Genomic DNA, 27,517 nt, shown 5'->3' on the forward strand with positions numbered 1-27,517 from the left:
CAGTCGGACCGAGCGCCGCTGCCGCCGCCGCCGCTACCGCCCAGGCCCGGCCGTGCTTTCTCTCTCCAATTGAAAAGCGGCGCCAGGTTTTCCCGTCAGCCGCTGCCACGTCTCCAAATGGCTTTTCAGTGTCAGGCCTATCAGGAAATTAACTCATCACGCAGTGACAGCTGCTAATTTTTCCCCCTTACATGTCAGATGGATCGCCCGCTGAAGCTAATAATGAATCACCAAACCCTGATTAGAAGGTGCTTCCGAAACGTATAACTGCCATCTGAGCGAACTTTTTTCTTCATGTAAAATGATATCACCCTAGAGGAGCAGAAAACGGATTGTATTCTTCAGCAAGATGGAATAGGAGGCAGTTGCTTACGTGCGCTGGGCGCTCTCTTAAATGATGGGCTCATCTTAAACAGTAAAAGGAGTGAGAACTTAACAGCTCTTTTTGTAGTTTGCTCAATGAAGGGCCTTTCTTCTTTCCTAATTTTCTTCCTAGAACCTACTCTGGGTTAGGAGTCTAAGCTGGTACTTCAGTTCCTTCCTTATGCCATTGTTTCATGTTCGGGATAACAAAAGATTTGATAGAACCGAGAGATACAAATTCTGCCCATTGGTCACAGGATTTCCTAGACGCGGTGCTACTAGGCAGCGGGGCCCTTGCTGCTCAGCGGGGTGGTGGGTCCAAGCAGCGCAGGTGGGCGTGGCCAGAGCCAGGCCTGGACCTCCGCGGGGTCTTCTGCATGACCTGTTAGGTGACTGAGCAAAGAACCACTGAGGCTCCTCCGGGCTGTCTTCTAGGGCTTGGGGTCCACGTGTCTGGGTTGAGTTGATAAATGAATGGAACTTTCAGTGCTACGCTGACAGCATCTTATCACATTTACTGGGTTCTTCAAAGCAAATCAGGAAGCAAGAGGAGTGTGCTTTGCCTCTCAGGTGATGCGGGTCTGTCTGCTTGGGCGTTGTGTGGGGTAGGACTTGATTTGGAGAAGCCTCCCCCACTCGGCTCCTACTGTTCAGTAAGGCCAGAGGCATCCGGAAGGATGCCTGTCTGAGCCACGCACTTCCCTTGTGACCTTATGCGGCTAGAGCTTTCTTCGTACGGAGACGGCGCTGCGGCGACTCTCCACCACGCACGCGGCATTGTCCACGTCCGTAGGCTGATTCATCCGGGCAGGGAGTCCCGGCTTCCTCGCCACGGGTCCTGGAGGCGCAATTGTTTAATTGGCTGTAGTTTAATAAAAAGGTGTTCCTTTTGGATTACAGTCTCCAAGTGAGTATTTCTGTTGCTTTGCTTTTTTACTTCTTTAAGATTCTACTGTCTTCTCCAGCCCAACCTCCAGGAAGGCTAAGGCTCGCCGTGTGTCCCTTGCAGACGACTGAGCTGCGGGGAGAGCGCCCGCATCGCCCTCGGCTGCGCCTCATCATTCCGAGGCCCACAGTTGTGTATGTGCTGCTTCAATCCCCTCACATTCCAGTAGCTGTGTAGGGAGAGAGAAACGGGAGCCCGCGTTAACCCGGCTCTACAGGTAATTACAGGACACACGAGCTTAGTGACTCCTCTGCAGTCCTTCGGAGCCTTGAAACACCTTTGGTCCAATTTTCCTTTGCAAAGGCCTGCTCCTTTCACAGCGCATACAACGTGATTGCTGGTTTGACACTGCAGGCTACACTGGTTTCATGAAGGATTAAATGCCACCCGAGACATATTTACCCTAAATAAATCACAAACGGTAAACTGCAGCATGTCAGTGTCAACACCCAGGACTGCGGCAGAAAGGTTAGCCGTACAGCACTCAGCGCGGCTAGGGATTAGCGTCCAAGCCAAGGGCCGCAGGCTACAGCTAAGGGAGGAATGATCAAGAAGAAATATTCTCACTGAAAAACATACACGCCCCCCCCCCTTTTTTTTTTAAACGTGTATGAGAAGCTTGGCGAGGGGCATCATTTTGTAAAGGTCACCTTCATTCCGACAGCACGCGGGAGTTGCTGCTGTCACTGTTTGCCTAAGACGGTGCTGGACAGCAGCGGAACTGCCCGGCCGTTTTTAAGCACCTGGAGCAAGTCGTACCCAGCTAGTTCTGAATCACGGTATCAAACCCGAAATTTTCCCTTTTATTTTTTTGGAGGGGCAGCTGTATCAAGGGAGGTGCCCTCGGATGGGTGGGACTCAGGGCTCTGAGGACGAGGTCAGGGGAGGGGTAGCCGGCTGAGCAACCCAGCCAGGCTCGTTTCCAAGCTCACCTCTCAGGGAAGGTGTAAACGGGACTTTCATTTAGACCAAAACGGTGCCATTTTCTCTTCCTTCTCTCCCTTCTGATCGTCTCAATTTTTAGATACTAAGCATGACAGACTACGTTACTGTCACCAGAATCTAACTGGGCCACGTGCCAAACATTGAGAAAACGGCACTGGGCTGCAGAGATGGCCGGCGGAACCCAGCACACTCGACGTGGGCAGATGGGGAAGGGAAATGAGTGTCAGAGGCAGGCCAGTTCTCTTCAGTTTTTACAGCTGCCCATTGATTGGTTGGCTGCTGGAAAGAAAATGTCATCATTATCTTTTAATGCTATAATTTTTATTTCAAAGAAAAGAGAAACAGAACAGAAACAACCTTTGCATTTGGGGGAGGGGATGATTTTACAATTTTGGAAAAGGAAAAGGAGCAGTCGTATCAAGACACGAGTCACCCGGCTATGAACTCGCGTCCACAGTTGCGATGATCCCACAGTGAAGCACAGACAGTCCTGCCGGGGCCGAGGCTGCGGGGCACGGCTCTCTACCACTAATGTTGGATGTCAGCTCTTTCACGTGGACAGAAACCACAGAGAAATCCTGCGAATATGATATTGACACTAAGAAACATTTGCTATAAAAGCAAAATATTGATACAAACAATATTTTCCAGAGTGCACATTTCATATAGACTTTATTGTATGAAACTAAGTCAAAATTAGAAGCATTGGGTTTTCTTAACCAAGGTTTATTTTAACTGAATATAAACGCCAAGGCTTTTCTTAACCGTAGGCTTAAGAAGGAATCTTTTAAGCAGAAGCAACCAGGGCGATGACCACACCTACGATGCCTGAAGGGAGGAAATCCATACATGAAATGAACAGGCTGCCTTTGGTTTGGGGACGCTGCGATCCTAAAATTTCCAGAAAAATGAAGAGGAGCCGGCCGCTTCGACATGGTAATACGTGTAGCTGCAATTTTTAACCAAACGTGTAATAAAATGTTAAAACAGCGACATGCTGGACTGCAAGGGCAGCTGTGTCTCAAGCTATGAGACACACTGTTGTCACTCTTCTGCTGGGGCACAGTCCTTCCACAACATTTGTGGGGGGGACGAAAGAGAAAACAACTTAGCTTCTCGTCAGCACAGCGGACAGAACAGAGGGAAGAGCATCCAGAGAAGAACCAAACAGTAGACAGACCTGCCTCCGGCGGCCCCGCCCCACAGGCGCCGGGCTCCCGCCCTGCGCGTCCACGTGCCCCGTGCGCGCGGTCGGCAGGGACGTCACCCGGCCCAGAGCCTGTGTGCGCTCCCGGGCGGCAACCGTCACTGTCGCGAAGGCTTTGCAAACGGAGCGCAGGGAGCACGCGCCTTGGGTGCTGGTCGCTCCGCGTCCGCCCGGTGCCGGGGGTGGGGCAAGGCTCCGGGCTCAGGCATCGTGGAGCTCGCTGCTCTCTCTATGGCTCTGGATTACCGCGGCCGCCGGGGAGCCCTCCTGGGTGTATATGACCATGCTCGTCAGCTGCTCTGTTTCGCCGGGGACCACGGCCTCGGCGCTGAGTGCGGCCCCGGCCTGCAGGATCTCCTGAGAGCCGGCCGTCTCTATCACGGTGTGCGAGTAGACGCCCGTCTCGTCCTGCGCCCCCGGGGGCAGTTCTGTCACGATGTAATGAGTCGCCCCCTCGGGAAAGCCGCCGCCGGACTCCTGGACCATTGCCTGGACCAGCTCCTCGGTCACGATGATCTGCGAGATCTCGCCGTCCGACTCGGCCAGGTCCACGCGCTGGCCGTGAGCCTGGGCTTCCTGCATGATGATCTGGGAGCCCTCCCGGGCCAGCATATGCACGGTGCCCTCCTCGTTCACGATAACCTGCGTGACACCGTCCTTCATGAGCTGGCCGGCCGCGGCCGGGTCGCAGACTGTGAACTGCAGCACGCCCTGCACCACCTTCCTGAAGGCCAGCTGGGCGCGCTCCTGCGACGCGATCAGGGCCGCGGGCCGGACCGCGCGGCTCAGCGCCCCCGCGGGCTCCAGGGCGGTGCCACCGTCCTGCACGTCATGGCACACATGGATCTCGCGGGCCTCGGCCGGGGCTGCGGCGGGGTCCGCCGCCTGCCCTGGCAGCGGGACCAGCACGTCTCTGGGGCCGGCCCTGCCCTTCTCCTCGGCCGCGGCCCGGCCCTCCGCCCCTCCCAGCTCGGTGACCGCGCACAGCAGGGCGTCCAAGGCCGAGGCCGTGTCCGGCGGGGGGATGCCGGCCTCGGCCAGGTCGAGAATCCCCTGCTTGGTCACCTGCTGAATTGCAGCCCCGCTGGGGCTGAGGGGTGCGTCCATGCCATGGCCTTCCATCGGGGCCCCCACGACCACCACCTGCGTGGCTCCGTCTGCCAGCTGCTCCGGCACCCCAGGCCCGGGCGCCCCGCCGCCCACGGGCGCCCCGCTCTGCCCCGCAGCGATGACCTGCCCGTCCTCCGTGATGTGCACCACCCGGGCCACCTGGCCGGCCAGTGCCAGCGTCTGCAGCGTGGCCGCGGCCGTCTCCTCCACGGAGGCGTCCAGGGCGAAGTCCCCGTCGTAGCCCTGGATGATGATGACCTGCTGCACCGGCTCCGGCGGCGCCGCCGGCCTCCTGCTGCCCCGCAGGGGCCTGTCCTTGACCGGAGACTCCTCCGCCAGCGCGGCCGCCGTGAAGGGGCTGTCCGTCTCCACGAACGTGGCCCCCTGGCCCTTCAGACGGCATTCGTAGGACTTGGACACAATGCCTAGGGGAGACAGGGACCAGTTAGAGTCCAGAAAAATGACTTTCAGGCTTAAAAGTAAGACAGTTCTTCCGTAGAAGCTTTAGAACCTCAGCTGCTCAGAGCAGCCGGCTCCCAGCCTCAGGGCCTTGGGCCGGCGCTGGGCGCTCGGAGGAGTCTGACACAGGCGCTCCCGGCTAAGAGCGGTCACAGAGGACGTCTGTGCTGTGAGTGAGCGATGCCCACACCTCTGGTCTACTGTCCGGATACAATCTCATCGGCCTCCCTTCGCTTTTCAGCTCCTGGGGAAGGGACACGGTCGAGTCCTCTCAATTACGGTCATTTCTAACAAGATACTCAGTCGGTGGTGGTGGGTGCAGACCAGTAACAGTCAGTAGCAGTATCTCCTAACCCAAAGGAAAAATCTTTTTTTTAATGTCCAAATATTAGCTACAGTACATTTGTTTCTTCAACAAAAAGAATGAAAGCTCTGCATATTAAATTTATAAATAAGCCCTGGATAAACACAGCTCTATGAGTTTCACCTGCTGTGTCGGGCGCTAAGCTGGGGGCAAAGGCGGCTGGCCCGCCAGGCGTGCCCCGCCCCTTTCCCCGGAGGCCTGTGGGCAGAGCCCCGGGCGCCCAGCCCAGATGCAGGGGTTCTGCCGCCGGGGCTCAGGGGCGGCGGACAGGCCAGAACTGAGTGCGCAGCCGCGTCCGCCACGAGAGCCGATGCCACTCTGTCGCTGTGACGTTTGGCCAAGCGCCTGGCACGCAGCCACCATTCAGCAAAGATGCGTTTGTTGAATGACTTAAATATCGTGTAAGGTGAGAAGCACTACAGCAGAGAATAAACACACTCAGGCTCACAGCCAGCCGGAGGGAAAGGAATATTCAAGCTCTCCCTTGGGGCTGGGAAGGGGAAGAGCCTGGAGACAGAGCAGCCCAGGGCCAAGCAGAGGTGAGTTTGGGGGGCCGGGGGCTTGGGCTGGGCTGGCTTTTAGGGGATTAGATAGCTCGGCCCCCGCCAGGCTGTCCGGGCCTCTTCTGACAGGAGGCACTAAGACATCTGGACCACAGTCTGTGGAGAGAAGACACCTGTTGAATGTTTTCAAGCAGGAAAGTAAAACGAGTGCATCTGTTTTAGAACTGTGACAGAGGGTACAGCATTTATTATCATAAACACTAGCCCCAAATTCCTCTTAGTGAAAACACTGTGACTGTTTCAGAAAATGCAGAGATAAGCCCTTGGGACAAAGGCATATGCAAAATGCAGAGGTCAGGAGAGCCCAGAGGAGGGCAGGACTGGGGAGAGAGCGCCTGCAGGCTGCTGGCTTCAGCCCTGATGGTCGGTCCCATCAGACAGCAACTGTCCCTCTCAGTCTGCATCTGAAGTCTGGACATCTGCCCGCCCAGGAAGGCAGAGCAGCCCTGAGAGGCCTGCGGCTGCCGCCAGACTGAGAGTTTCAAGCCCATCTAACAGATCCCGGGGCTGCAGGCCTGAGCTGGTCTCCCGTTACAAAAAGGAGGCTCTGGCCGCAGAACCGAGGGTGGAAGAGGAAGGATGCGGGGAGGGTGAGAGGCAGGGGCGGGTGCTGAGGACGGCAGGGTGTGTGCACACCCGGCCCCCAGTGCCACCTGTGACACAGGCGACGCTTGTTTAGTAACTCGACGGGGAAAGTATGAGTGAAAATTGTTGTCTCTGTCTTCATAAAAAAGAGTTTAAACAGAGTTCCTATTTTCTCCCTCAAGTCCTTAATTTTCTATCAGTTTTTTATTACAGCCTCCTTCCCTCCTAAGTAAGAGAATGATCTCTAAATGATCTATAGTATTTCTTTATCTCAATGGCAAACCACTTTTTAAAAATATTCCACTTTAGTCTCCCTCATGTAGGTCCTTTTTTAAAGAAAAGCACACTTTACCCTTACCAAAGGAGAAAAAAGGATTAAGACTTATTAGATTATTATTGCTAACCTCCCTTAAACATAAGCCACCAATTTTGCTTACTGTGTTGGTGCCAGTCCGTATGAAAGCATTTCTTTCAATAGAGTCCACTTTAAGCAAAGACCCAGACAAGGCCTGCCTTTCAGCAGGTACAGCATCTCAGGCAGGAACCACAGAAGCTGTTAAATCATATTTACCAAGAGGACACAGCGGGCTCACATCCAGACTGTAGGCAATAGTCCCGGATTGCGAATCATATGTGAAGTTATAAAAATGCAAACTCCTGGCCCATTCTGTGTGTGCTGGGACGTTTCATGTTCTGCGTCCACAGGTTCACAGGTCAGAAGTCTCAGGAAGTCAAGCCACCGCATCCCCCTTAACTCTTGAGGCCAGAGGCAGCCTCCCACTGGGTCGGGGTGAGGGAGCCACGGGGTCTCCCGGGGCCCTGTGCTGCAGGGTCAGTGGGGGCAAAGCTTGGGGTGCGTCCTCGGGACTGATTTTCCGAAAGTACACCATGTACTTTCAGCCTCCGAGGCTCTGATTCCTAGTGAGGAAGTGAAATGTGTAAGTAATCCATTTTTGTAAGCAAAGATTAGGAACGATGAACATTTATTCTTTCTCAGAGAACTCTCTATAGTGCGAATCTTAGAAAGCTCATGGAACCACAGACTCCGTGGTCAGGAAAAGACCTGTGGGTCAATGGGACCATCCCCAGGAGCAGAAAATCCTGTTTGCTCATTCAGAGAATGCGGAACACTGGGCCCAGCGGACGCTGCTCGGGGCTGGGCAGTCAGCGGCAGGTGAACCAGGTCCAGCCGTGCCCTCACCAACCAGGCCAACATAAACCATCTTTTTTTTTTCTGACTTCAGCGTGTGGGATCTTAGTTCCCCATCCAGGGATCGAACCCATGCGCCCTGCAGTGGAAGCTCGGAGTCTTAACCACTGGACCACCAGGGAAGTCCCTACCATCACATCTTAAAAGCTGTTCAAACCTTCCCAGAGGACGGTCCCGAATGTCGCCGATTCCAGCTAAATGATCTCCCTAACTATGGCTTTCTCTTGTTTACCCTCCTAGGAAAGGGGGGGACAATGGGGACCACACAAGCAGGCTCCCAGCCAGCTCTGACTGAGGTGTTCAGTGGCAAGCAGCCACCGAGCACCCACTGCGGGGTGCCAGGCGGTCATGGCACAGGGCAGCAGTCCCCACACTGGGAATCCTACCCCAGGGTCTCTGCAGGCTGGCCCAAGGTTATGTGAGCAGATGGAGAGTTTTAGGGAATCAGCCCAGTGTGTCTAAGCTCACCTGCCCAGGGATGTGCCTGCCTTAGAGATATCCCCTCCACCTCCCCGTGACCCTCTGCTTTACAAAAGGAAAACACACCCTTCGCCATGGGACCCTCAGGAGGATTAGAGTTCAGAAGATAAGCATGAAATCAGGTTAAACCACTCAGACCCTAGAAGAAAAGGGCTGAGTCCCCTGTGGTCCGTATGCTTTAACCTAATCGTGTGGGCATTTTCTGAACTTTAATCTTCCTGAACTATCTCTCGTCAAAGAGGTCAGAACGGGGCTCAGCGTAGGAGCAGAAGCCCTGCCCGATGGGTGAGGCACCCCACAGGCTCTGAGTTCACCCCTCCACGTAGGCCTGGGTCTCACCTGGTGGGTGTCGCCATCTCTGCTCAAGTTGCCACCTGCTAGGACCCCAAGATCTCCTGTCTACCATACTTGCCAACGTCTTCCTCTGCTAGGCCTGCAACTCCTCCCCTTGCCTCTACGTTTCTCCCGTGGATGGAACACTGCCCGTGCCTTCCTTACACTCTGAACCTGATCCAGTTTGTTTCTGCCCATTCTCTAAATCCAAGGTCATTTTCAGTTTAGAGTTTGGGAGAAAAAAAGAAATATGGATACAAAACATAAATAAGGCATCCTTCAAATCACCCTCCCCCGTCCCTACCTGATTACTGCCCTTACATTAAAAGAGGAGGAACTACTGTAGCTGGGAGAGAACAGATACCCTGCTCTTTGGTATTCTCTGAGGGAAATGCTACAGGCTCGAGTCCAGGCAATTCCCTTCTTCAGTCTGCGACTGGACACGAAGCCTCTTGGGTGCAGAATTACCCTCTGGATCCCGTGCGGCACTGATAATTACGCCATTCTGAACTACTTTACTGACTGTATCTGAATCCGGAGGTCGGTTAAGCCACGTCCAGACCGTTAAGTGAACTACGTGGGTAAATACTGCTGTCACCGTGGGGTGCGACAAAGCTCATCATCAACAACATCTTCACCTCGGCTCAGCCCGAGCCCAGTGAGCCCATCGCGGTTCATAAACGTGAGTGCAGGTCTATCTTTGATTCAGCAACTGAATAACTTCGAGTGCTGTCACTACTGCTTTGAAAAATAGCACCTATAAAATGTAACAGCCTCGATCAGATTGAAAAAGATTCACCCACTGAAGACTCTTCCATTTCGCCCATAATGAATTCATGTTGAGCTACGTAGAAGTTCAAGTGTCATTTAAACTAATGTGAATCTCTTCTGTAACTTTACAGTCTGACCGGGCTGTGACCAAGAATTTACTGGGCACATCAACTTCAATTTTTGAGATCTTTCTAGTAACTATGAGCTGTAATGCTCACTGATGCAAACGGCCAGATGGATACAGTATCTGGAACACAGCAAGTCTGTACAGATTTTATCCTTAGCCGCTTCGTCACTGTTATTGCTCCAAAACTGCGCAAATCTTTAATGAAGCACGATAACCAACATATTATTTACATTACACTCGACAGCTTTCAAAGACAATGTAGGACTTCGGCATGCTAATCAAATAGTGTGTCTAAATCAGCCTTTTTTGGATCTGTTCCCAATAGGACAATAAGTAGCTTCGTGTAGAAGGTACAAATGCGGGTGAAATGCAGCCTTACGCCCGTGTATGAGATCCCAACTCACTGCTTGTTTGCTTTCTTTCGTGAGTACAGAGGTATTTTACTGCCTTCCCATAGCTCAACGCGGTGAAAGTTTACAACGCGGTTGAAATGAGGAGTTCTTTTCGGAGGGGGTGGGGCGCGGTTTGAGGAGCTGTTTTCAGGGAGGTGCTTTCTAATTAGGCTCCCTTCTCCAGAAGATTATTGTGGAGCTCAGTGCCTTCTCACCTGTCCCCTTTGAAGAGGACATCTCCAGAGCTGAAAACACAAGCTCCGTCACGCAGGAGCAGAGGGGTTAGGCTGCAGACGTGTGCTCCCCGGAACCATGCTAACGGCTCTGTTCTGCTGTCTGGCGAGCTGCTGAGAAGCTACGAACAGGGTTTACTACCTGACTACTTCCTTTTTGTGTGTGTTATTCTTTCGTTACTGTCATCATTTTTTCTCACAGAATAAATACCTTATGCTTTTGTTAAGCTTACATTTAATTAAAACGTACAGAATTTGTGCAGTAAACTCAAATGAAACAAATAAAACAAGGCCCCCTCTCTTGAAGGCATACGTTGTGAATGAAAAATGTCATTACAGACTAAAAAATTTTGCAGTAAACAGGGCCTACGGAGAGAAGTTTCCCCTGTAATGACATCCATAAAATACACAAATGGCACTTTTAGCACCATCCTGAATATGGCATTTTCTGTGCTCTACACACAATCTAAATGGTTTGCTCATAGAGCATAATACTCCATTGGGTTTATAGAACAATCAATGTTCCATAAAATGATGTATTTATCCAGTAGTAGGCTCAGCAGTTACTGGTGTACGGCACCGCAGGACAGAGGCTGGGCTTGCGCGCAGGCTGCAAACCTTGGCTCACCTCAGCGGCTTCATCTCATTTGTGTCAAGTAATTTGTTGAAGACTCAGCTTGGCTTAAAAAAAAACTTGTAATAAAAATTCATAGAGTTTTCAGGAGAATGAAAGCTGATGACAATAGAAAGGTCACATTGTGTCTCCACTAAAGGGGTCAAAGGTCATGAGCAGTTCTAAAACCGAAAGTAGATTTCATGCATCGCCTAGCAGATAAAGATGGCATTAAAAGGACTTGTGTGGCTGAAATGTCGACCACGCCAGGGAAGCCTGTGCTAACATCCGATGTGAGCCACTTTGCTGCCAGCAGCCAGCATTGATTTTACATTTCTAAGCTACTTCTGAAACGGTATTACATGTTTATACACTGCTAGGTTACGTCTCAGACACCGTGTGTGTTTTAGATTTTATATTTAGGGAGCGCCCTAAGCTTGAAAACGCTAGGCTGCCTCACCGTCATAATTAAAGCACCTCAAATATGACGCAAGTAAGAAAGTAATGCCTTTTATATAAAAATTTGGGGCACACATGACACTGTGATTCTTAAGCCACATACAATTTTCCTCAACTTCAGTTTTAAGATGTAATTTTAACAAGAATGTTACGAAATCACACTTAATGTCTATTAAAATGAAACAATATTAACAGATTAGGCTAATAAACGAGAGCCGTATTTTAACGCCAAAAAAGCTTCTACGTTTCTCAAGTGAAAGCAGGAAAAATGACAAATTAAAATTCAATGAAATATAATCTTTTAGAAATTTCAAAGCAGGTAATAAATTATCCTTATAATGGCAGTCACCAATAGTATATATAGCCAGTCAAATTGATATCAATAACTGCTCTATAATGTATTTATTTTCTTGGACAATAAAAATAACTGGTATTCCGGTATTCCTGCAGGAAGCCCCCCACGAGCGCCCCCTGCAGCCCAGGCTTGAATAAGTGCCCGATGCTCCCCACACAGAATGCTCTGCATCCTGGCATCCCTGCAGAAAACCCCGACCAAGTCGTTCAGGAAAGACGATCACAGCCAGTGTGGTCCAGGATCGTAGTGGGCTGTGGACCAAAATGACAATTTCACCATCTTTTTCTTTTTTTTGAGAGGTAACAAAGGACGGTCAGTACCTTATGTCTATTATTTTCAAGGGTTAGAAATGCATTCTGGCCAATGTTAATAAAATTCACACACAAATTAGAAGTACTGAGTTTACTGGAGAACAAAATGAAAATGCTCTTCAGACTCTGGCATGCTTGTTGAATGTGATGGCTCTACAAGTGAGACCTATTTCAGAGCACAGGCTTAGTGCTGGTCATTCTGAAACCTACACTGCTGTGCACTGGCCTGAGGATGTGTTAAATACATGACAACCCGATAAATAATTTTGGTAAGTATCTGCTTTATGCCACAAATAAGCACCACGGTCTGTGTTAGAGAGTTATAGTTAAAGTCATCGCTCTGTCCTTAATTTCATGAAGGCCATTATGTTATAGGAAGAGATGAGGAAAATTATTTTTCTGTGAAAAATTAACTGAAGTCCACATCATTTCTGAGAAGCTTTCACATAGGTTCAAACATACAGTTTTATAAGACACACCGTGCGAGATTTACTGAAGGAAGATGTACAATAAGGCAGGAGCCAGATTTAGGTAACAAAAGCCTTAGTCCTTTTTTCCTCAATTATCACTAGGAGTACCCTTAGGACTGGCAGCGATCAAAGGTAACCAGATAAGACCCCTGAAAGAAATTCTAAGACATCCAGGAAAAACCAAGAATAAATTTAATGTTAGGGTGGAAACGCAGAACCGGCCAGGTTTCTAACTTTGCGTGGAGGGTCTCCACGGGCCTCGGTATTTCCATGGGCACTGAAGAGTGACAAAGAGTAAAAGACAATATTTTACCTTTAAAGTCACAAACCCTAAGCAATTTTGTATTATATCAGACCCTTAGGTATATACTATCACTCCCCTGCATGAAGATCGAATGGGAATCACACACACAAATCTCCCTCAGGAAGATGAGTCCTTTAAGGTCATCTTGACAGGCTTCTGGGCACGGATGCTGCGGGGAGGGCATGTTAACTGCTTCTCTGCTCCTGCCGAGGCCTGTCCATCAGGATGTGACCACAGAACTTTGGAAATTTGACTCGTGACAGACAGTGTCATCATGCTTCACGAATGTGACAAAATGGGACTAAAATTAGAAGGTAAGGTGCCCTGATCTCGTCATTTACCCTCAAAGAGCACTTCTTAAAACAGCCAGGTGGTTTACTAGCAGAAAGCGCTCAGATGCCTTGAACAGGTAGGGAGGGTGGGGGCTGTGTGTGTCAGTGCACTTGGCATCCTGCATTCATTCTGGGGGTCACGGTGGGCCCTGGCCACCATGGGGGGAGCCCATCTGGGACACTCGTGTGCTTCCCCAGTGCGGCTCTCACCCTGCGCCTCCGACCTCACCTGTCTCATGCTCGTGGTACCAGCTGATGAAAAGTAAACTGCGCCCCACACGCTTTCATTTGGGGAGCTTGGGGGCTTGAACAAGCAGTGGAGTTTTAGGCCAGCAGCATTTCTGAAGGCCTTCGAAGACTCCAGATAAACAGCAGCCCTGTCTGTTTACTGCAAGGCTGCCTCGGTTTGACTTAAAGATGTTAACTTAGACTAGCACTGACATTCTTTTTGGAGTTATGGAATCAGAAAGTTAGGAAGCCCGACGATCTTTTCCTAAATGTGCTCTGACCACTTATAAAACTCCCCATACAGATAATGCAATATTAGGAGACAAGGCCTAGTTTTCAAAAGTTGTAACTGTTACGCGCACTTACAAGGTAAAATTATGCAACTAAGAAGCCCAGCCAAGCCGTTAGTCGGCCTCCGCTAACAAGGCTGACTTCACAGGCCAACAGCAGATTAAACTGGCCTCCTTTGTTTCTCTGGCAAACCCTATAAAAAAATCACATTCACTTTTGGAGGCAGGTTCAGATTTCCCATGTTTCATAGTACCTTCATATCTTTGCTGAGGAAATGAGAGCAGGCTGACGTCTGTCTCCATCGTAGACACTTTTGTATGAAGGTAAAAAGCAAACCACTCCTCAGTCACAGCACAGAGGCCAATAAAATCAACTTTACAGTATGCGGGACCTGCAGCCGGGCAGAGCTCACTGTTAGTATCTTAATCATTGGCAGGGCTTTCGGAGGTCCCGCGTCGTTCATGGCCGAGCGGCAGCAGCGCTGGTACACTCAGAACAACGCGCGCATCTTCTCCATGTACTACACGAATCATCCGCTCCGGGCACGCGGCTGCTGCCTTCCTGTCAGGCTGCTGTGGGTGAGGGCGCCCTGAGCATCTCGTGGCTGGGACCTGCCCCCGAGGATGGGCTCTGATGACAGCAGACACCCTGAGTCTGGAGAGTGAGAACACGGGGCGCCGGCGCCCAGGTGTGGGCGGCAGGTGCCGAGGAAGGTCCGGCAGTGAGGACCTGACCACTGAGCTCTAAGACAAGCAGAGTCAACGCTGACTCGAGTCCGTGAAAGTTCGAGTGAGTAGTAGTGGTTGTTGGCCTATCCTTCCCGGGGTCCACCAGGCTGAGTTGGGGGGGCGCTGGGTGCTGTCCTGATCTAAGGCTGGTCTGCCCGGCACTCGGCCTTCTCTGCAGTGAGGACAGGACAGAGGCAGGGTCGGGGTTGGGGAGACTACTGGTCAAGGTGGAAAACAATGATATATTTTCTTCTGAGCCAGTGAATTCCACCATCTTTATTTTGAACATCTTCCTAAATACCTAAGTTAAACTCCTCTGTTAAAATTGCAGAATATTTATATGCCTGGGATAAGAAAAGTGAAAACTGATTTAAAAATATCAAACAAAAGACAAATTTTGAGGCTTGAACCCTCGCTTTGAAATGAGTGGAATGAATGAAAATAAACTTACAAATTGAAACACTGGCTGAAACGCCAGCCATTGAAATCTCAGGTCCATGACATGGACATGCCAGGCGCCAGCAGCTGCCCTGCTCCTGCCGGGCGGTGCTCCCGAGGGGCAGGGAGGGGTCAGGGACCCTTTGAAAGCACAGGACAGCTGAGCGGATGTGTGCACGGTGGGACGCCAGCACCGCAGCAGGACACATAGCTGCTGTCACGTGTCTAGAGGTAGCGCTTTGTGCCCCGGGGTCTCAGCAGTGGCGCACGCCACCTGTAAAGTCCTCCAGCAAATCTCCGTGATGCAGGTTCTGAACCAGGATTCAATATCCAGTGAGGCGAGAGTCCAGCCAGGGTGACAGGGATGCACACAGCATCACACGATTCCTTTGGGCTGCATCCAGAGGAGGACCTGAAAACCAGCTCTCTGAAATATTACTGGTTCGCTAAGGGGTTGAAAGGCTTTAAGTGGGCATCCCTGTTAAGGAGAGTTCGAGGTTGCTCTCCGATGGGCAGACACACAGCCACCAGACAAACGATGTCGGGGGACCTAACACCAATCCCTAACAGACATTTCTCAGAAAGCTCTAGGGTGAGCATACTTTCAGCACAATTTCCACATCATTACGAACTAATTGGACAGCAAGAAATCATCTCCCAAATAACAGACCTGGGCATTGAAAGATGCTGAGTCATCAAAGGAAGATGGGTGATTACTTACCCTTGATTTTACCAGGACAGAAAGGCACAGCAGAGCAGGTGAAACCCTTCAAGAGAATTCAAAGCCAGCGAAGAAACAAAGTGTTTCGTGGTAAATTCTCACTTATCCAGTAAGAATAATCCTTAAATCTCTAGGTATTCTAAGGTTTTAGTTCCACTTATATTACTAACTTAAATTTGCCAGATGCTCCAATTCAGGAACTTGGGCATTTCAGAGCATTTTCTTAAGTATTTATGCAACGATACTATTAATATAAATATTAACGTTGAGGCTAAATTCCTGTATTTAATCCCTTACATCAGTAAGGCAAACGTGAACTTTTTCAGGAATGAATAATCTATGTGAAGATACTGGTATGACAGATAATTACAATAATAATAATGACAATAAATAAAATATAAAGTAACTAGATAACATACAAATAGCTATGCCTTCAAAGAAAGAACTCACTTGGTCTAGGCTAGGGATCAGGAAAGTACTCACTGACACCTGGGCCTTGAAGGCTGAGTAGGAATTTGTCAGGAAGCGAAAAAAAGAGTGGTGAGGACCCCACGCCGTTCTAAGCATACGTCAAAGCCAGCAAGTGGTGTGGCTTGGCTACAAAATCTTAGCATGGCAGGACGACAGAGGGACAGAGTGAAAAGGCGGGACTCGTCAGATCCCGCAAGGCCCAAGCGTGTGAATTCGGGTACCTGTTAGTGACAGGAAGGCACTGAAGCAAAGAAATGACATGTGCACATTTGTGTTCTTGGGAACGAATTGTGGTGAGGCTGCAGGACTGTCCCTGGCAAAGGTGTTCAATGCAAGGAGCCTCACCTGGAGGCCTCGCAGGGGCCGAGGTGCAAGAGACTAAGAGGTGTGGGCAGGGCACGTGCGTGGTTTCAGTGGGGACAGAAAATGGGGAGGGCCTGGGGGATGCTGCGGGGGCCTGGACAGACCTGTCAAAGGGAGCTGCAGCTTGCACGCCTCTGCCGCTCGTTCCCGCACACGCGCTCCCTGCACGCCTCTGCCGCTCGTTCCCACACACGCGCTCCCTGCACGCCTCTGCCGCTCGTTCCCACACACACGCTCTGCATGCCTCTGCCGCTCGTTCCCGCACACGCGCTCTGCACGCCTCTGCCGCTCGTTCCCGCACGCGCGCTGTGACCCTGTGCTCGCTCCCCTGTTCCTGTTCAGCTCTGCTTCCTCCCCCCGAACATCCACCTAGCGTGGGAAGGGACCTCGAGGCTCTGTGTTGCGCCAGCGCCTAGCCCGACGGCACCAGGGGTTTGCACCCAAGGAAGAGAAGGAAGCGGTGCCCGTGGGGCAGAGGTCCCGGGCCCAGGCGGAGGCAGAGGTGAAAGGTTCACATGGAACAGCCCCGGGCTTTCCCTGTGGACTCTGCCCTCGTACGGAGCACAGCACCCCTCTGCTTTAGTTCACGTCCTGAGCCGCTCCCCCCCCTCCCCTCGCCACTGTCTGGGCTGCAAGGTCCCCGGACAAGGACGAGGTCCCGGGTGCCTTCTGACCCTCCAGCAAGCAGTGCACTGCGGTGCTATGGGGGACGCGGGGCATTTGGGACAGCAGAAGCAACTGTTTCCACTCTGACTTCAAGGAAATCAGTCACGCAAGAATTTAAACATTTTCTCCTGTAACAGGAGAAAAGCCTGAGGCTCCAGTTTCTGCTCCATGAGCCTGGACGGAGGCTGCTCAGGACACACAGCCGCGGGGCTGTCAGTGTGACACTGGCCTGGCGGCTCTGCCCATTACAGAATTTTAACGTGTTTCTATCCTCGGCCATGTACTAGTTAACTTACCCCGTTAGACTGCAGCTTAATGACTGGGAGCGTCAGAGCAGTGATCAGTAAAATGTAAGTCAAGGGGGAAAGTGCTATGATACGAGTTCTGCAAATCTGCCTCAGATGGACTTCCAGAATGATTCTTGTATTCATTTGATCAAGCTTCTTATATAGCACATAGAGTTATCTCTCCTACTTTAAAAGCCAATTAAAAAGGGGGAATATTACATCCATATACCTACAATATCATATCCCGAAGAGAAAGAAAACATATCAATTTAATTTTTCAAGAATAATGATGCTGCACAGGCAAAATATGTTATTTGCAAATGAGTGCTTGCAAATAGCAGGCTCTCTTACCTTGTCATTTCAAAGCAAAGCAAACATTTTAAACGTAATTATAAAAATGTATGAAAATACTCCAGTTGAGTTTTTTTTAAAGGCAGAAAATGTCAAGGATTCCAGCATCGCTCAAGAGTGCAGCTCTCAGTTTAGAAGTCAAGCTGAGAATCAGATTCCCGTGCGAGAACCAAGTACCTAGTTGCTTATTTTTTTGGCATCGTGCTTTGGGCCAAGGGAAGGGTTGGGCTTGGCCGGCAACTGCACGTTTGCTGCTACCAGCATCGAGATGGGGGCCCCAAATAACGAGGGGTGACCTCCCCCAGGCAGTGCGTGGGAGGCTGAAAGGAGATCTCAGTTAGGGAAAGAGACCGAGGGCACACTGGTGACTGGAGAAGAGTCAGAGCCAGAGAGATGACTAGGCAGTCAAGACCCTGGCGGAAGGCGTGAAAGAAGAGGGTGATCAACCGTGTGAAAGGTCAGAAAGAAACACCATCAAGACTGCAAGTAGGTCTCGAATAGGTAATGTGTTACCAGGAAGACCACGGCATTTATCCCCCAACCTGAATACTCTTGAGAGAAGCAAGGGCAGTGATTGGTCAGAACATGAAACAGGGGGCGCAGACCTCACACCGTTGTAGATAAACCAGGACATATGTTGGCCTAGGTTCCACGACTAACATGGTACAACGATCCTGGCGTTTTTCCTTTAGAGCACATTGGTACTGAGTTATGAATACCCACACACAGCATTAATCAGAATACAACACTACCTGATTAGTGGCTTCATTAATAGAAAGGAGAAAAGGAAGGTATTCAAAACTTGGAATAACATTTACAGAAATATGGAAATTCATATGTTTTCCTTCACCTCTATTCACTATTAAATGTCATCAAGTGTTTTTCTGAACAAAAACGTCCCACTCTTTCTTGGAGTAGCAAGACAATCAGAATGACAGTACTGAATTAATTCCTCATTTGCTGAAAGCAACTCGAACCTGAATCGCCAAAGGGCAGACGAGAGAGAGTGACACCATACATCTCAGCTTTTATATATGTCCATTTGATTACTGCGCTTGTACGCCTGTATTATCTTGCTGGTCTAACAGCTGTTGTCTTACCTCATTTACAGAGTGCCAAGGTATCTATTAGTAGTAACTAAGCTGTGAAAAAGTATTACTAAATAACTGGAATTCTTAATAGAAATTCCAGGAAGTCCAGTGGATAAATCACAGACATAAAAGGAAGGAAAAAATACCTCCTAGGAAAGGTTCCATTAAATGCGCCTTAGAAAAGCTGGCCTGGGACTGCAGCCCACCCAGGGGCCAGGGTGCTCCCACAGGAGCCTCCCCTGGACCTCCTGCGCTGTGCCTCCAGCGGTGGAAAATCCAGCCTCACCTGCTTTTTTTTCAGGTGCTTTGAGTAACTTCTGTCGTCTGGGCCTCCCTCTAACTAGTGACTCCTACTGGCTGGAATAAACACTGTTTGCTTTTTCTGCTCTTATTTTTGACACCGTCCTGGCTGGTGATTAAACAACCACAGATCAACCTTGTATGCCAGTTTTCCCTATCCAACAGACAAACAACCCTGAAAATGATAACTCAGCCAGCCCACCTCACTGAGCTTGGTTCTTTCTTAAAAATACACTTTTATTATTCAGTTTTTGGTTTTATTGTCCCGCTTTTTGAATTTATATGTAGAATCAGAATGCTACACATTCTAACTGATATCCTCAGATTAGCTCGAATTCTGGATACAGCATTACTAATAGAGAAGGCTTCACTCCTCTTCAATCTACAAAGAAAATGTCACGGACATAACTTATCTGGCCCAAACTTAGCTTGGTCATACTGAAGGTCAGAGGGCAAGGGGCATTTGGGAGGAAAACACCAAATCCCGATAAGAGACTTTTCGGCTTGAACCTTCACAGAACATCATGTGGATCTAGAGAGAGGAAGTTTTTTTTTTTTTTTTTTTTTTAATTAGGCTTAAATTCAACACTATGAAAAGAAAATATCAAGGAAGAGAGGCCATTAGCGCACGGATTCTTTGCACGGCCACTGAAAGGGGCTGAGCCGTGCTCCTGGTTCTGCCCGTGACAGATCCCGAGACTGGACCGGCGGGGACAGGCCTCCGCGGTGCTGATGGCCACGGTCTTGCCGCGGACTGGCTCGGCTTTCTATCTATTGGATGATGAGTGCATTTACCTTATGTATCAGAATGATGAAACCTTTCCCCCGGAACACCCAAATACGAGACAGACGGGAAGTGAAGCAGTGCGGGCTGAGTGGGCAGAGGCTCCAGAGCTGCCCGGCGTCCCATCCGCCTTTCTGAGAAGGCCCGGGCCTCTCGGTACCTCGTTTAAAACCCATCGGGTCAGGTGCTCTCAGCTTCTCCTCGCTGGAGAGTTCTGCGATTCCAGGATAATGCCGGTACTCTCGGGGATAGCTGATCAACCTGACCCCCACCACTGTCTAGTCTACAGAAAACATCATCTATCATTGGTCTCATATTGTTACCTTTAAAAAATGAGGTGGTGTAGTCAGATCCTTTCCTGTTAAGATATGAATAATAAACATTCTCTTAAATATCTTAACACACCTCCACCTCCACAATACAGTAGCTGACTGTGTTATTTAGATTTGGAAATTAATGGGCTGATGGTAGCATTACAGCTCAAGTGGATTTACAGTCATCGTATTTGGCCCAGTGTGATTTCAAATAAGAATTACTTCTGATTGTTTGAGTGGAAATTCAGAAACATGAAAAGAAGCCATGTTAAAACTGGCTTGGTTCATCACATGCAAGTACTGTACATTAAGATGGGAAATACCCATTCATGAAGATAATGAAAATGGACATGAATATAATAAAATACCCGGTTTACAGACTCTGAGACCTACGTAAGCAGTAGATGTGCTCCTTCTACTTAAAAGCATGTTCATCCAACCCCACCCCAATTCATATCTGATCTGCAGTCCAAAAACAAAGCCCTGTGGTCTGTTAGCACAAAACCTTATAAAATGACTCAAGATTCTCGACATTCGAGTTTCCATTTTTTAAAAAGAAGAGGGTGCAGGGGTGACAAGTATTACAGCCGAGAACAAACAGTGCAGCAAAGAAAGCAGCAGAGCGATGGATGCCCCCCGACTCTGGCGCTCATGAAAGAGCCACGTGAACAGCACCGCGGAGAACAAAAGACGATGATGGTAAAATTGGTGCTTTTGTTTTATAAGGCTGGCACAGACGGGCCTGGCAGCCTTCATGTTTCATTTTCATGAAACTTCAGCCACATTTCCAGGGCAACATTTCCACTGTTTCCAGGCAAAGGGTCCCTGTGCAGGAGGCCAATGGCTTGCCAATGATTTTGCTGAATGCCCCAACTTAAGCCAGAAAAGGGAATTTAAACACTCAGATAGGTTGAGTACTGATAATCCTATATAACAATGTAAACTTGAATGATTTAGTTATTAACATGCATTTTAATTAAAATGAGTAACTTTTAATTCCCAGTTAGACATAAAACTTTCTGTCGAGATGATCACAGCTCTACATTTTACATGCATACATACTTTTTTCCTAATCTAGCTGAAAAAAACAGTCCTCATTCAGACAAATACTGCTGATACTGCATTCTTTTACTTTACAATAATATCCTAGAAGAAAGTCTTGGCTACGATGGAATTTGCACCAGTATGTTTAGCCTGAGTTGACTGCAGCAGTAACTAGGGTAAGAACCCAGAAGACTCTGATATACAAAAACATCTTTAGTCTTGGCCCAAAACATTAGGTATGTGGTGATCTTTAGTAGAAAGTAAGAAATTTTAAACAACACCCCAGGTACAATAAGTGATAGCTTTTTTCCCCCCAAAACCAATCAAATATCATATGGTTTTAGTCATATCTGGCATATTTATATGATTTACTCACAATAAAATTAATATACAACTAATATATTTATTTCATGCCACCTAGCTTAAACATATCAACGAAAATCTCATTTGTCACTACCAACTGTCACGTTTTAGAAAAAGGCCATATATATGAGATAGGAACAAGGCTATTTTAAACTCAGACCCACTTCCCCATCAGAAGGATTACTGAGGGTTGTTCCTAACACTGGAAGAATAGGAAAGGAAGACACACCACCAGGAAGACACACCACCAGCAAACTCTAAGCCAAACAACCCAAACCAGTCTGAACAAAGCCTAAGGTAACAGGATCCGTGAACAATATGGAATCTTCTAGTGGCTTCTTGAAGTCAAAGCCAGAGCTATTAAGGAATCCAGTTGTAGAGGCTTTGTCTCCTTATAAAAACAAAATACCCTTTCATGAAATTTTATGTAAACAAGTTAATTTTGTGCGCTTGTTCAAAGGGCAAGACATATTTTCCCTAAAATGCTACTATATATTCCTAAAAACTGATCTAATGCCACTTCCGTGAATTATGAAAACTTTTTACAGAAGTTTTCATAATTTTTAAGGATGAGATTCTAAGGATGTCAGAAAAGGCCAACTGCTCTCATCGACTAGAACATTTTCAGTAGCGTTTTATATTTTGGCCCCAAAGATCAAAATCTTATGCTGACCATATTTCCATATCTCTCAGCACCTTTTTACAGAAGCACAGAGTAGACACCAAAGGTTGAAAGTAATCAAAATAATTCACAACTGCTTAGCACCTCTTAATGCCCAAAATAAACCTAGCAGTTTAGCAAATTTAAAACTTCTGCCATTGATTATTAAATCAGCTGGCTCCCTGCAAATATTTCTCTGTACTAATCTTCAAGTATATATATACTTAGTCGGAGGTTGGACTCACATCAAGATGCAGGGCACTTGACCTGGCAAGTTACTCATTTTAACCAACAGCTTAGATAGAGCCACAGGGGCAGCTTATCAAACCTGACCACAACAGAATGTTACGGCTGCCACGGAAGGGAACCCCATCTTTGGCCACTTTAAGAAAACACAGTACTTGCAAAGGAGAGCACTGCATTCAGTGCCAGGAACTGTGTTTTAATGGAGGGGCACAGACTGCAACACATCCACATGGAGGTGACGCAGGAGGCAAAGGCTCCCTGTCCAGAAACCTCACCATAGGAACAAAGGAGGGAGGGAGGGAGGGACTGAGCAGGCTGCCTTGGCAAATCTAGATTTGGTGGGTGGAATTACGGACATAAAAACAGTCTGCAAGTATCTGGCAAGCTGCCATGGAGAAGAGGGATTGCACATCCCCGTGTAGCTCTCTCACCATGAGAATTTTCTAAAAATTAGAGCAATTCACTCATGGATACACACGTGGAAAGATGCTCAATGTCATTAGTCACTAGGAAAATGCCAATTAAAACCACACAAGATACCACTACACACTGACTAGAAGGGCTAAAGTTAAAAAGACTGATAACGCCAAGTGCTGGGAGGACGTGGAGCAACGGGAACTCTCGTGCATTGTTAGTGGGAATGCGAAATGGTACAGCCACTGTGGGAACCAGTTAGGCAGTCTCTCAACACATGACCTCGAAATCCCGTTCCTAAGGAAATGAAAGCGTTATGTCCACACAAAGACCTGTGCCCAAATGTTTACAGTACCTGTACTCATTATCACCCACAACTGGAAACAATCCAAATGTCCATCAACAGGAAAACCGAAAAGCACACTGTGGTATATCCACACAATGGAGTAATTAATGCTCAGTAATAAAGCAAACGGCTGCTGGGTGCAACAACAGGAATGAATCTCAAAAGCATTAAGTGGAAAAAAAGGCCACGTACTGTACAATCTCATTTATGTGACATTCTGGAAAAGACACTACTACAGGGACAGCCAAGAACTGGGTGTTGGGTGAAGACAGTTACCATAAAGGGACACCAGGAGACATCAGGGGTGATGGAAAGGCTCTATAACGTGACTGTGGCAATGGTTACATGACTGCACACATTGGTCAAAACTCATCCAGCTGCAAACCCAAAAAGGATTAAATTTACTGTTTGTAAACTGAACCTCAGTTTTCTTTTCAAAGTCAATGCTCTACATATAGACACTTGAGTTCCTTGTCACGAAAAGTTCTTGAGCAGCATCTAGATGATTTCCCGTCACAGGGGTTACGGGTCATGTTCCTGCATTCAGTGGCCAACTGATCCTTTTGCATCTAAGGAACTTAGGAGCTGATAGTTATACAACACCATGACTTTCTTTTCCTTTCTTTTCTTTTCACCATGACTTGTCTTTTCCTCAAACATCTCCAGTTGTTTAGAGCAACTCAAAGACTTACTTTTAGCAGCTGAAAACAAATCTGCTCTGTCCAGTGTCGTATTTATTTTCTGCAGACAATGCAAATCCTATGGCTCATATAACCTTCTGAAGTCTAACAATTACAAAAATCATTAGGCTGAATTATCATTTACTTTTTTTTATCTTATCGATGATACAGAAATGGGCAAGGCTGATTCAAAGGGCAATGAATATACACAGAAGCCAAATATGTATAAATTAGATACCTAAAAAGAGGAGATGCAAATTATCTAAGGCTGAAGATGGACTCTTATCAGGAAGGCTTAGTGTTATGTCTGTAGGAGATACCAGGAAGTTTCCCCTGCTATTTGTATTGACATTTGTGAATGTGCGTTACACTCTGTTTAATTAAGGAAAGGCCATATCTTAAGTGAATGTGGCTTCATATAAAAATGGGGATGTGCCTATCTACCATATGGCTGTAACTGTGGTCAATTAACATTGTGTTTTATTGTCCATTTATCCTTTATTTAGTTATACTTGTACTGAACGTTGGCTTTCTGCTTCGTTTCGTTGTTGTTTTGCTTGTTTGTTTTTGGTATGCTCCAGTGGAAGCCATATGTGAGAGACCCACGGTGCTCCCTCACCAGCCCTGAGTGATCTCACGGCTACAGTGACAGTGTGAGAAGAATGTCAAGCTGTTGCTAGTTTAGATGGATTTGTGTGTGCGTAGAAAGCATGAGAGTGAGTGTGCTCCAATATTGCTAAAGACAGGGGGGACATCCCACAGCTGTTCCAATGGTCGTTAGGGGCTTCTCTTTTATACTAATAATACTGATGACCACTTACAAACATGATAAGGCTTTTTTTTAGCCTGGCCACACTGCTCTCTCTTCCTTAATAATGTGATTTTAGGTAGACTTCAAGACTCAGGTAGCTACAGGTTAAAATCCAAGCTTGGCTACTAACTAGCTATATGTGCCGAGACAGCTTATTTAACCTTTCTAAGCTTCAGTTTCTGTCTTTGGATGGGGTAAGAGCGGCTTGCAGGGTATTTTAAGTATTGGGAACGGTGTGCAAAGCACCAGGCAGCACATGCTGGGCCTGTGGTGCTTCATACATGGCGGACACCCTTGTTCCTGATTCCTTCCAGAACTGCTGACTTCAGACGTCATTATCGCTTCTGAAAAAAACCTCCTATACCATGAGTCTGACCCAATATTTATAACAGTGCTCGGTGGTATCCCACGTGGAGCTATGCTGCTCCCCACGTGCTCTGCCACGGCAGCTTTCAAAGCTGCTTTTCACAAGTTAGGATGGTGTCCAGAAGGCTGTGTGTTAGAAAGAGCGTAAACAATCGAATGAATTCAGTTAATCGCAGCAGCATCAATACTGGTTGATTTCAACAGTGCATGTTTGGGGAGAGGCATTATGCAGCAGAACTTTGTGTTCTGATTGGCAAAGAGGGTCCATTTGCAGACTATTAAATGCACGTACTCAGCTACAAGTTACTGATGAGTTTATCATAACCATATTTAATAACCATAAACCATATTTAATGGTTTATCTTGTGGTTGAAACCAAGTACAAGCAACTCCTGACCCCGAAACTAAGGTAATATGTGAAGCGGTACTGTGAACTCAGAACAACTGACAAGGTAGGAAGGATACACCTACCTTTGATGTAAACCCAACCGATGAGATTTAAAGGAATGTAGTCTTTCACCCTATTTTGAATAAAGATCAATACCCATAATTTTTTTTTCTTAACATACTAAACATGGGGAATCAGTTCATAACCATTCAGTTTAAATAAGGTTTTTTAAAAAATGTGATTGTTCCCTACCAATGAATATCCAATGTCCAGGATCCAGGATCCAACACCCTACTCCCACTCCAGCCTGGACTTCAGGTTTTGAGGAAGGCAACACACAGCACGGTGCTCAGGCCTCCCTCTGGTTGGTAAGGGCAGCCCCCCGGTACAACAGCTGCTTCACCCCAGTTCACGTGAGCTACCTGAGGGATGAAACACAGTATGGAATTTGGGGAGCAGAGGTCAATGAATGACAAGTGTGGAAAAGGGGCCATTGCTTACAGGAAGTTAAAGGGCAAACGTTCCAATTGAAGTAACCACAGAGAGGAGGCCAACTGGATGGCTGTGAACACAGAAAACCGTGACTGTGCCTCCGAGTCGTGGCCCCCAAATTTCATTGTACACAACTCATTCACTGTGGCTTGAAACAACAGATTCAGTTTATGAGAAAACTGAGATTTAACCCAAAAAATTTCCCTGGGGAAATGTAGGAAATCGAGCCTTTTCTTTATGACTATGATTTTGAAACTGTAACCTGCATCAACTCAAACTACCATCAAATGCCTGAAATCAATTGTCAAGAAAGACTCTCTCCATAATGCATTAAAAAAAAATGAAAAAAAAAAAAAGAAAAGAAACAGGAAGAAACCTTGGCACCTCTGTCTGGAAACCGGTTAAGAGATCATGTGCAAAACTCAAAACTTCAAGTATTCATAAGATTAAAAAAAAAAATTTAAAACAAATGATTTGACAGCTGCAAATGCAGGATTACACCTAGCTGAATGATAGAAACAGTGTGGATAATTAATTTTTTCAAACGTAGGGCTCTGTGGACCAAGGTCCTGTCTGAAGGTCCCTGCAGCACAGTTCCTGCACAGTAATACAAATCCCGTCGTCACACCGCCCTACGTCTCTTCATCATCTGCACATCAGTAAGAGTGATGAGAGGCGTCCCATGATTCCAGCAGTCTTCCTCTGAAGGATGCACACGTTCATTACTGCACTAATTATGGTTTTTCGAATAACTAACTGAAGCAAGCAGCCTATGTACAGGCATAAACCTAAGACTGAGAAAATACTAGTTACTGAATCATCAGTGTAAACGGACACACTGAACAGGTTTAAAAGGGGTGGAAGCAGCAGATTTTAAAAGACAAGCATCTTCAATAATTAGGGCTCCCTAAAGCAAAGAGAAATGTTATTCCTTAATGGCAAGTGTATTTAAACTGTTGTCTAAAGATCTGAAGGTAAGTCTGCTTAATTCACTGCTGCTTCTTTTGTTATTAGAAAAACATAATTGTTCCAAATAATTAGCACTAGAGTGCATCACAAGCTGACAACAAAATTATAGAAATCTTCATATTCAGAACCCTCTAGCTGGCTATTAGGAACAGTTTCTGATCATAACCCATTAGTTGAAGTGCTGTGAGTTTTTGATTGCCACCAAATAACCTCAGATATCTGCCTAAGTGAACAGCCCCTATTTATCCAGAGTTTTCTTGACAGTAAATTTGCTTAGGGTTTTACAGCTGCCACACAAAAGAACGGTATTCGATGTGTGTACTTGGAAGATCAGGTGATACAATAATTGAAACCTGGATTTTAAATACACTTTTAACTCCTAAGTACCTAAGTGAAAACCTGAAAAGACACTTTTCAGTTTTTAACAGCAGTGCTACTCTGTTTCTTAGAAAGGAGAATGGCCCCATTTCAGTTCCTGCCATGTCCATGTTAATTTTTTTCTTTTGTCTTGCACAGCACTACCTTCTTTTACGCAATATCCCTTTAATTCTTAAGTTCTCTTTAACACTTAACTGACAGAGACAACATTTCAATTTTTTATTATTGAAAAAACCTCCCCATTTGTGAACAATGTTGGGTGTATACTTTGGCTTGTTACTAATCATTCTAAACCAGCTAACTAGCGTTCTGGGGGGCAGAGGAAAAGAAATAAAGGGACATAGTGCAGTTCTGGTGACAGTCAACCACCAGATTACCCGCTTGCCAGAAAAGG

General features: G+C 47.5%; 1 protein-coding gene across 2 annotated transcripts in view; it reads right to left on the reverse strand.

The window, feature by feature from the left end:
- Positions 1-2,579: 2,579 nt before the first annotated feature.
- Positions 2,580-27,517, reverse strand: part of ZNF407 (zinc finger protein 407) — a 413,038-nt gene continuing 388,100 nt past the window's right edge. For both annotated transcript variants that reach the window (XM_024754886.1, XM_024754887.1), the window contains exon 9: positions 2,580-4,996. In XM_024754886.1, coding sequence (XP_024610654.1) covers positions 3,663-4,996 — 1,334 coding nt within the window. In that variant the 3' untranslated portion in view covers positions 2,580-3,662. The remainder of the gene's footprint in view (positions 4,997-27,517) is intronic.

The sequence above is a fragment of the Neophocaena asiaeorientalis genome, unplaced genomic scaffold (assembly GCF_003031525.2).
Source record: "Neophocaena asiaeorientalis asiaeorientalis breed wild unplaced genomic scaffold, Neophocaena_asiaeorientalis_V1.1 scaffold124, whole genome shotgun sequence".
Classification (NCBI taxonomy): domain Eukaryota; kingdom Metazoa; phylum Chordata; class Mammalia; order Artiodactyla; family Phocoenidae; genus Neophocaena; species Neophocaena asiaeorientalis.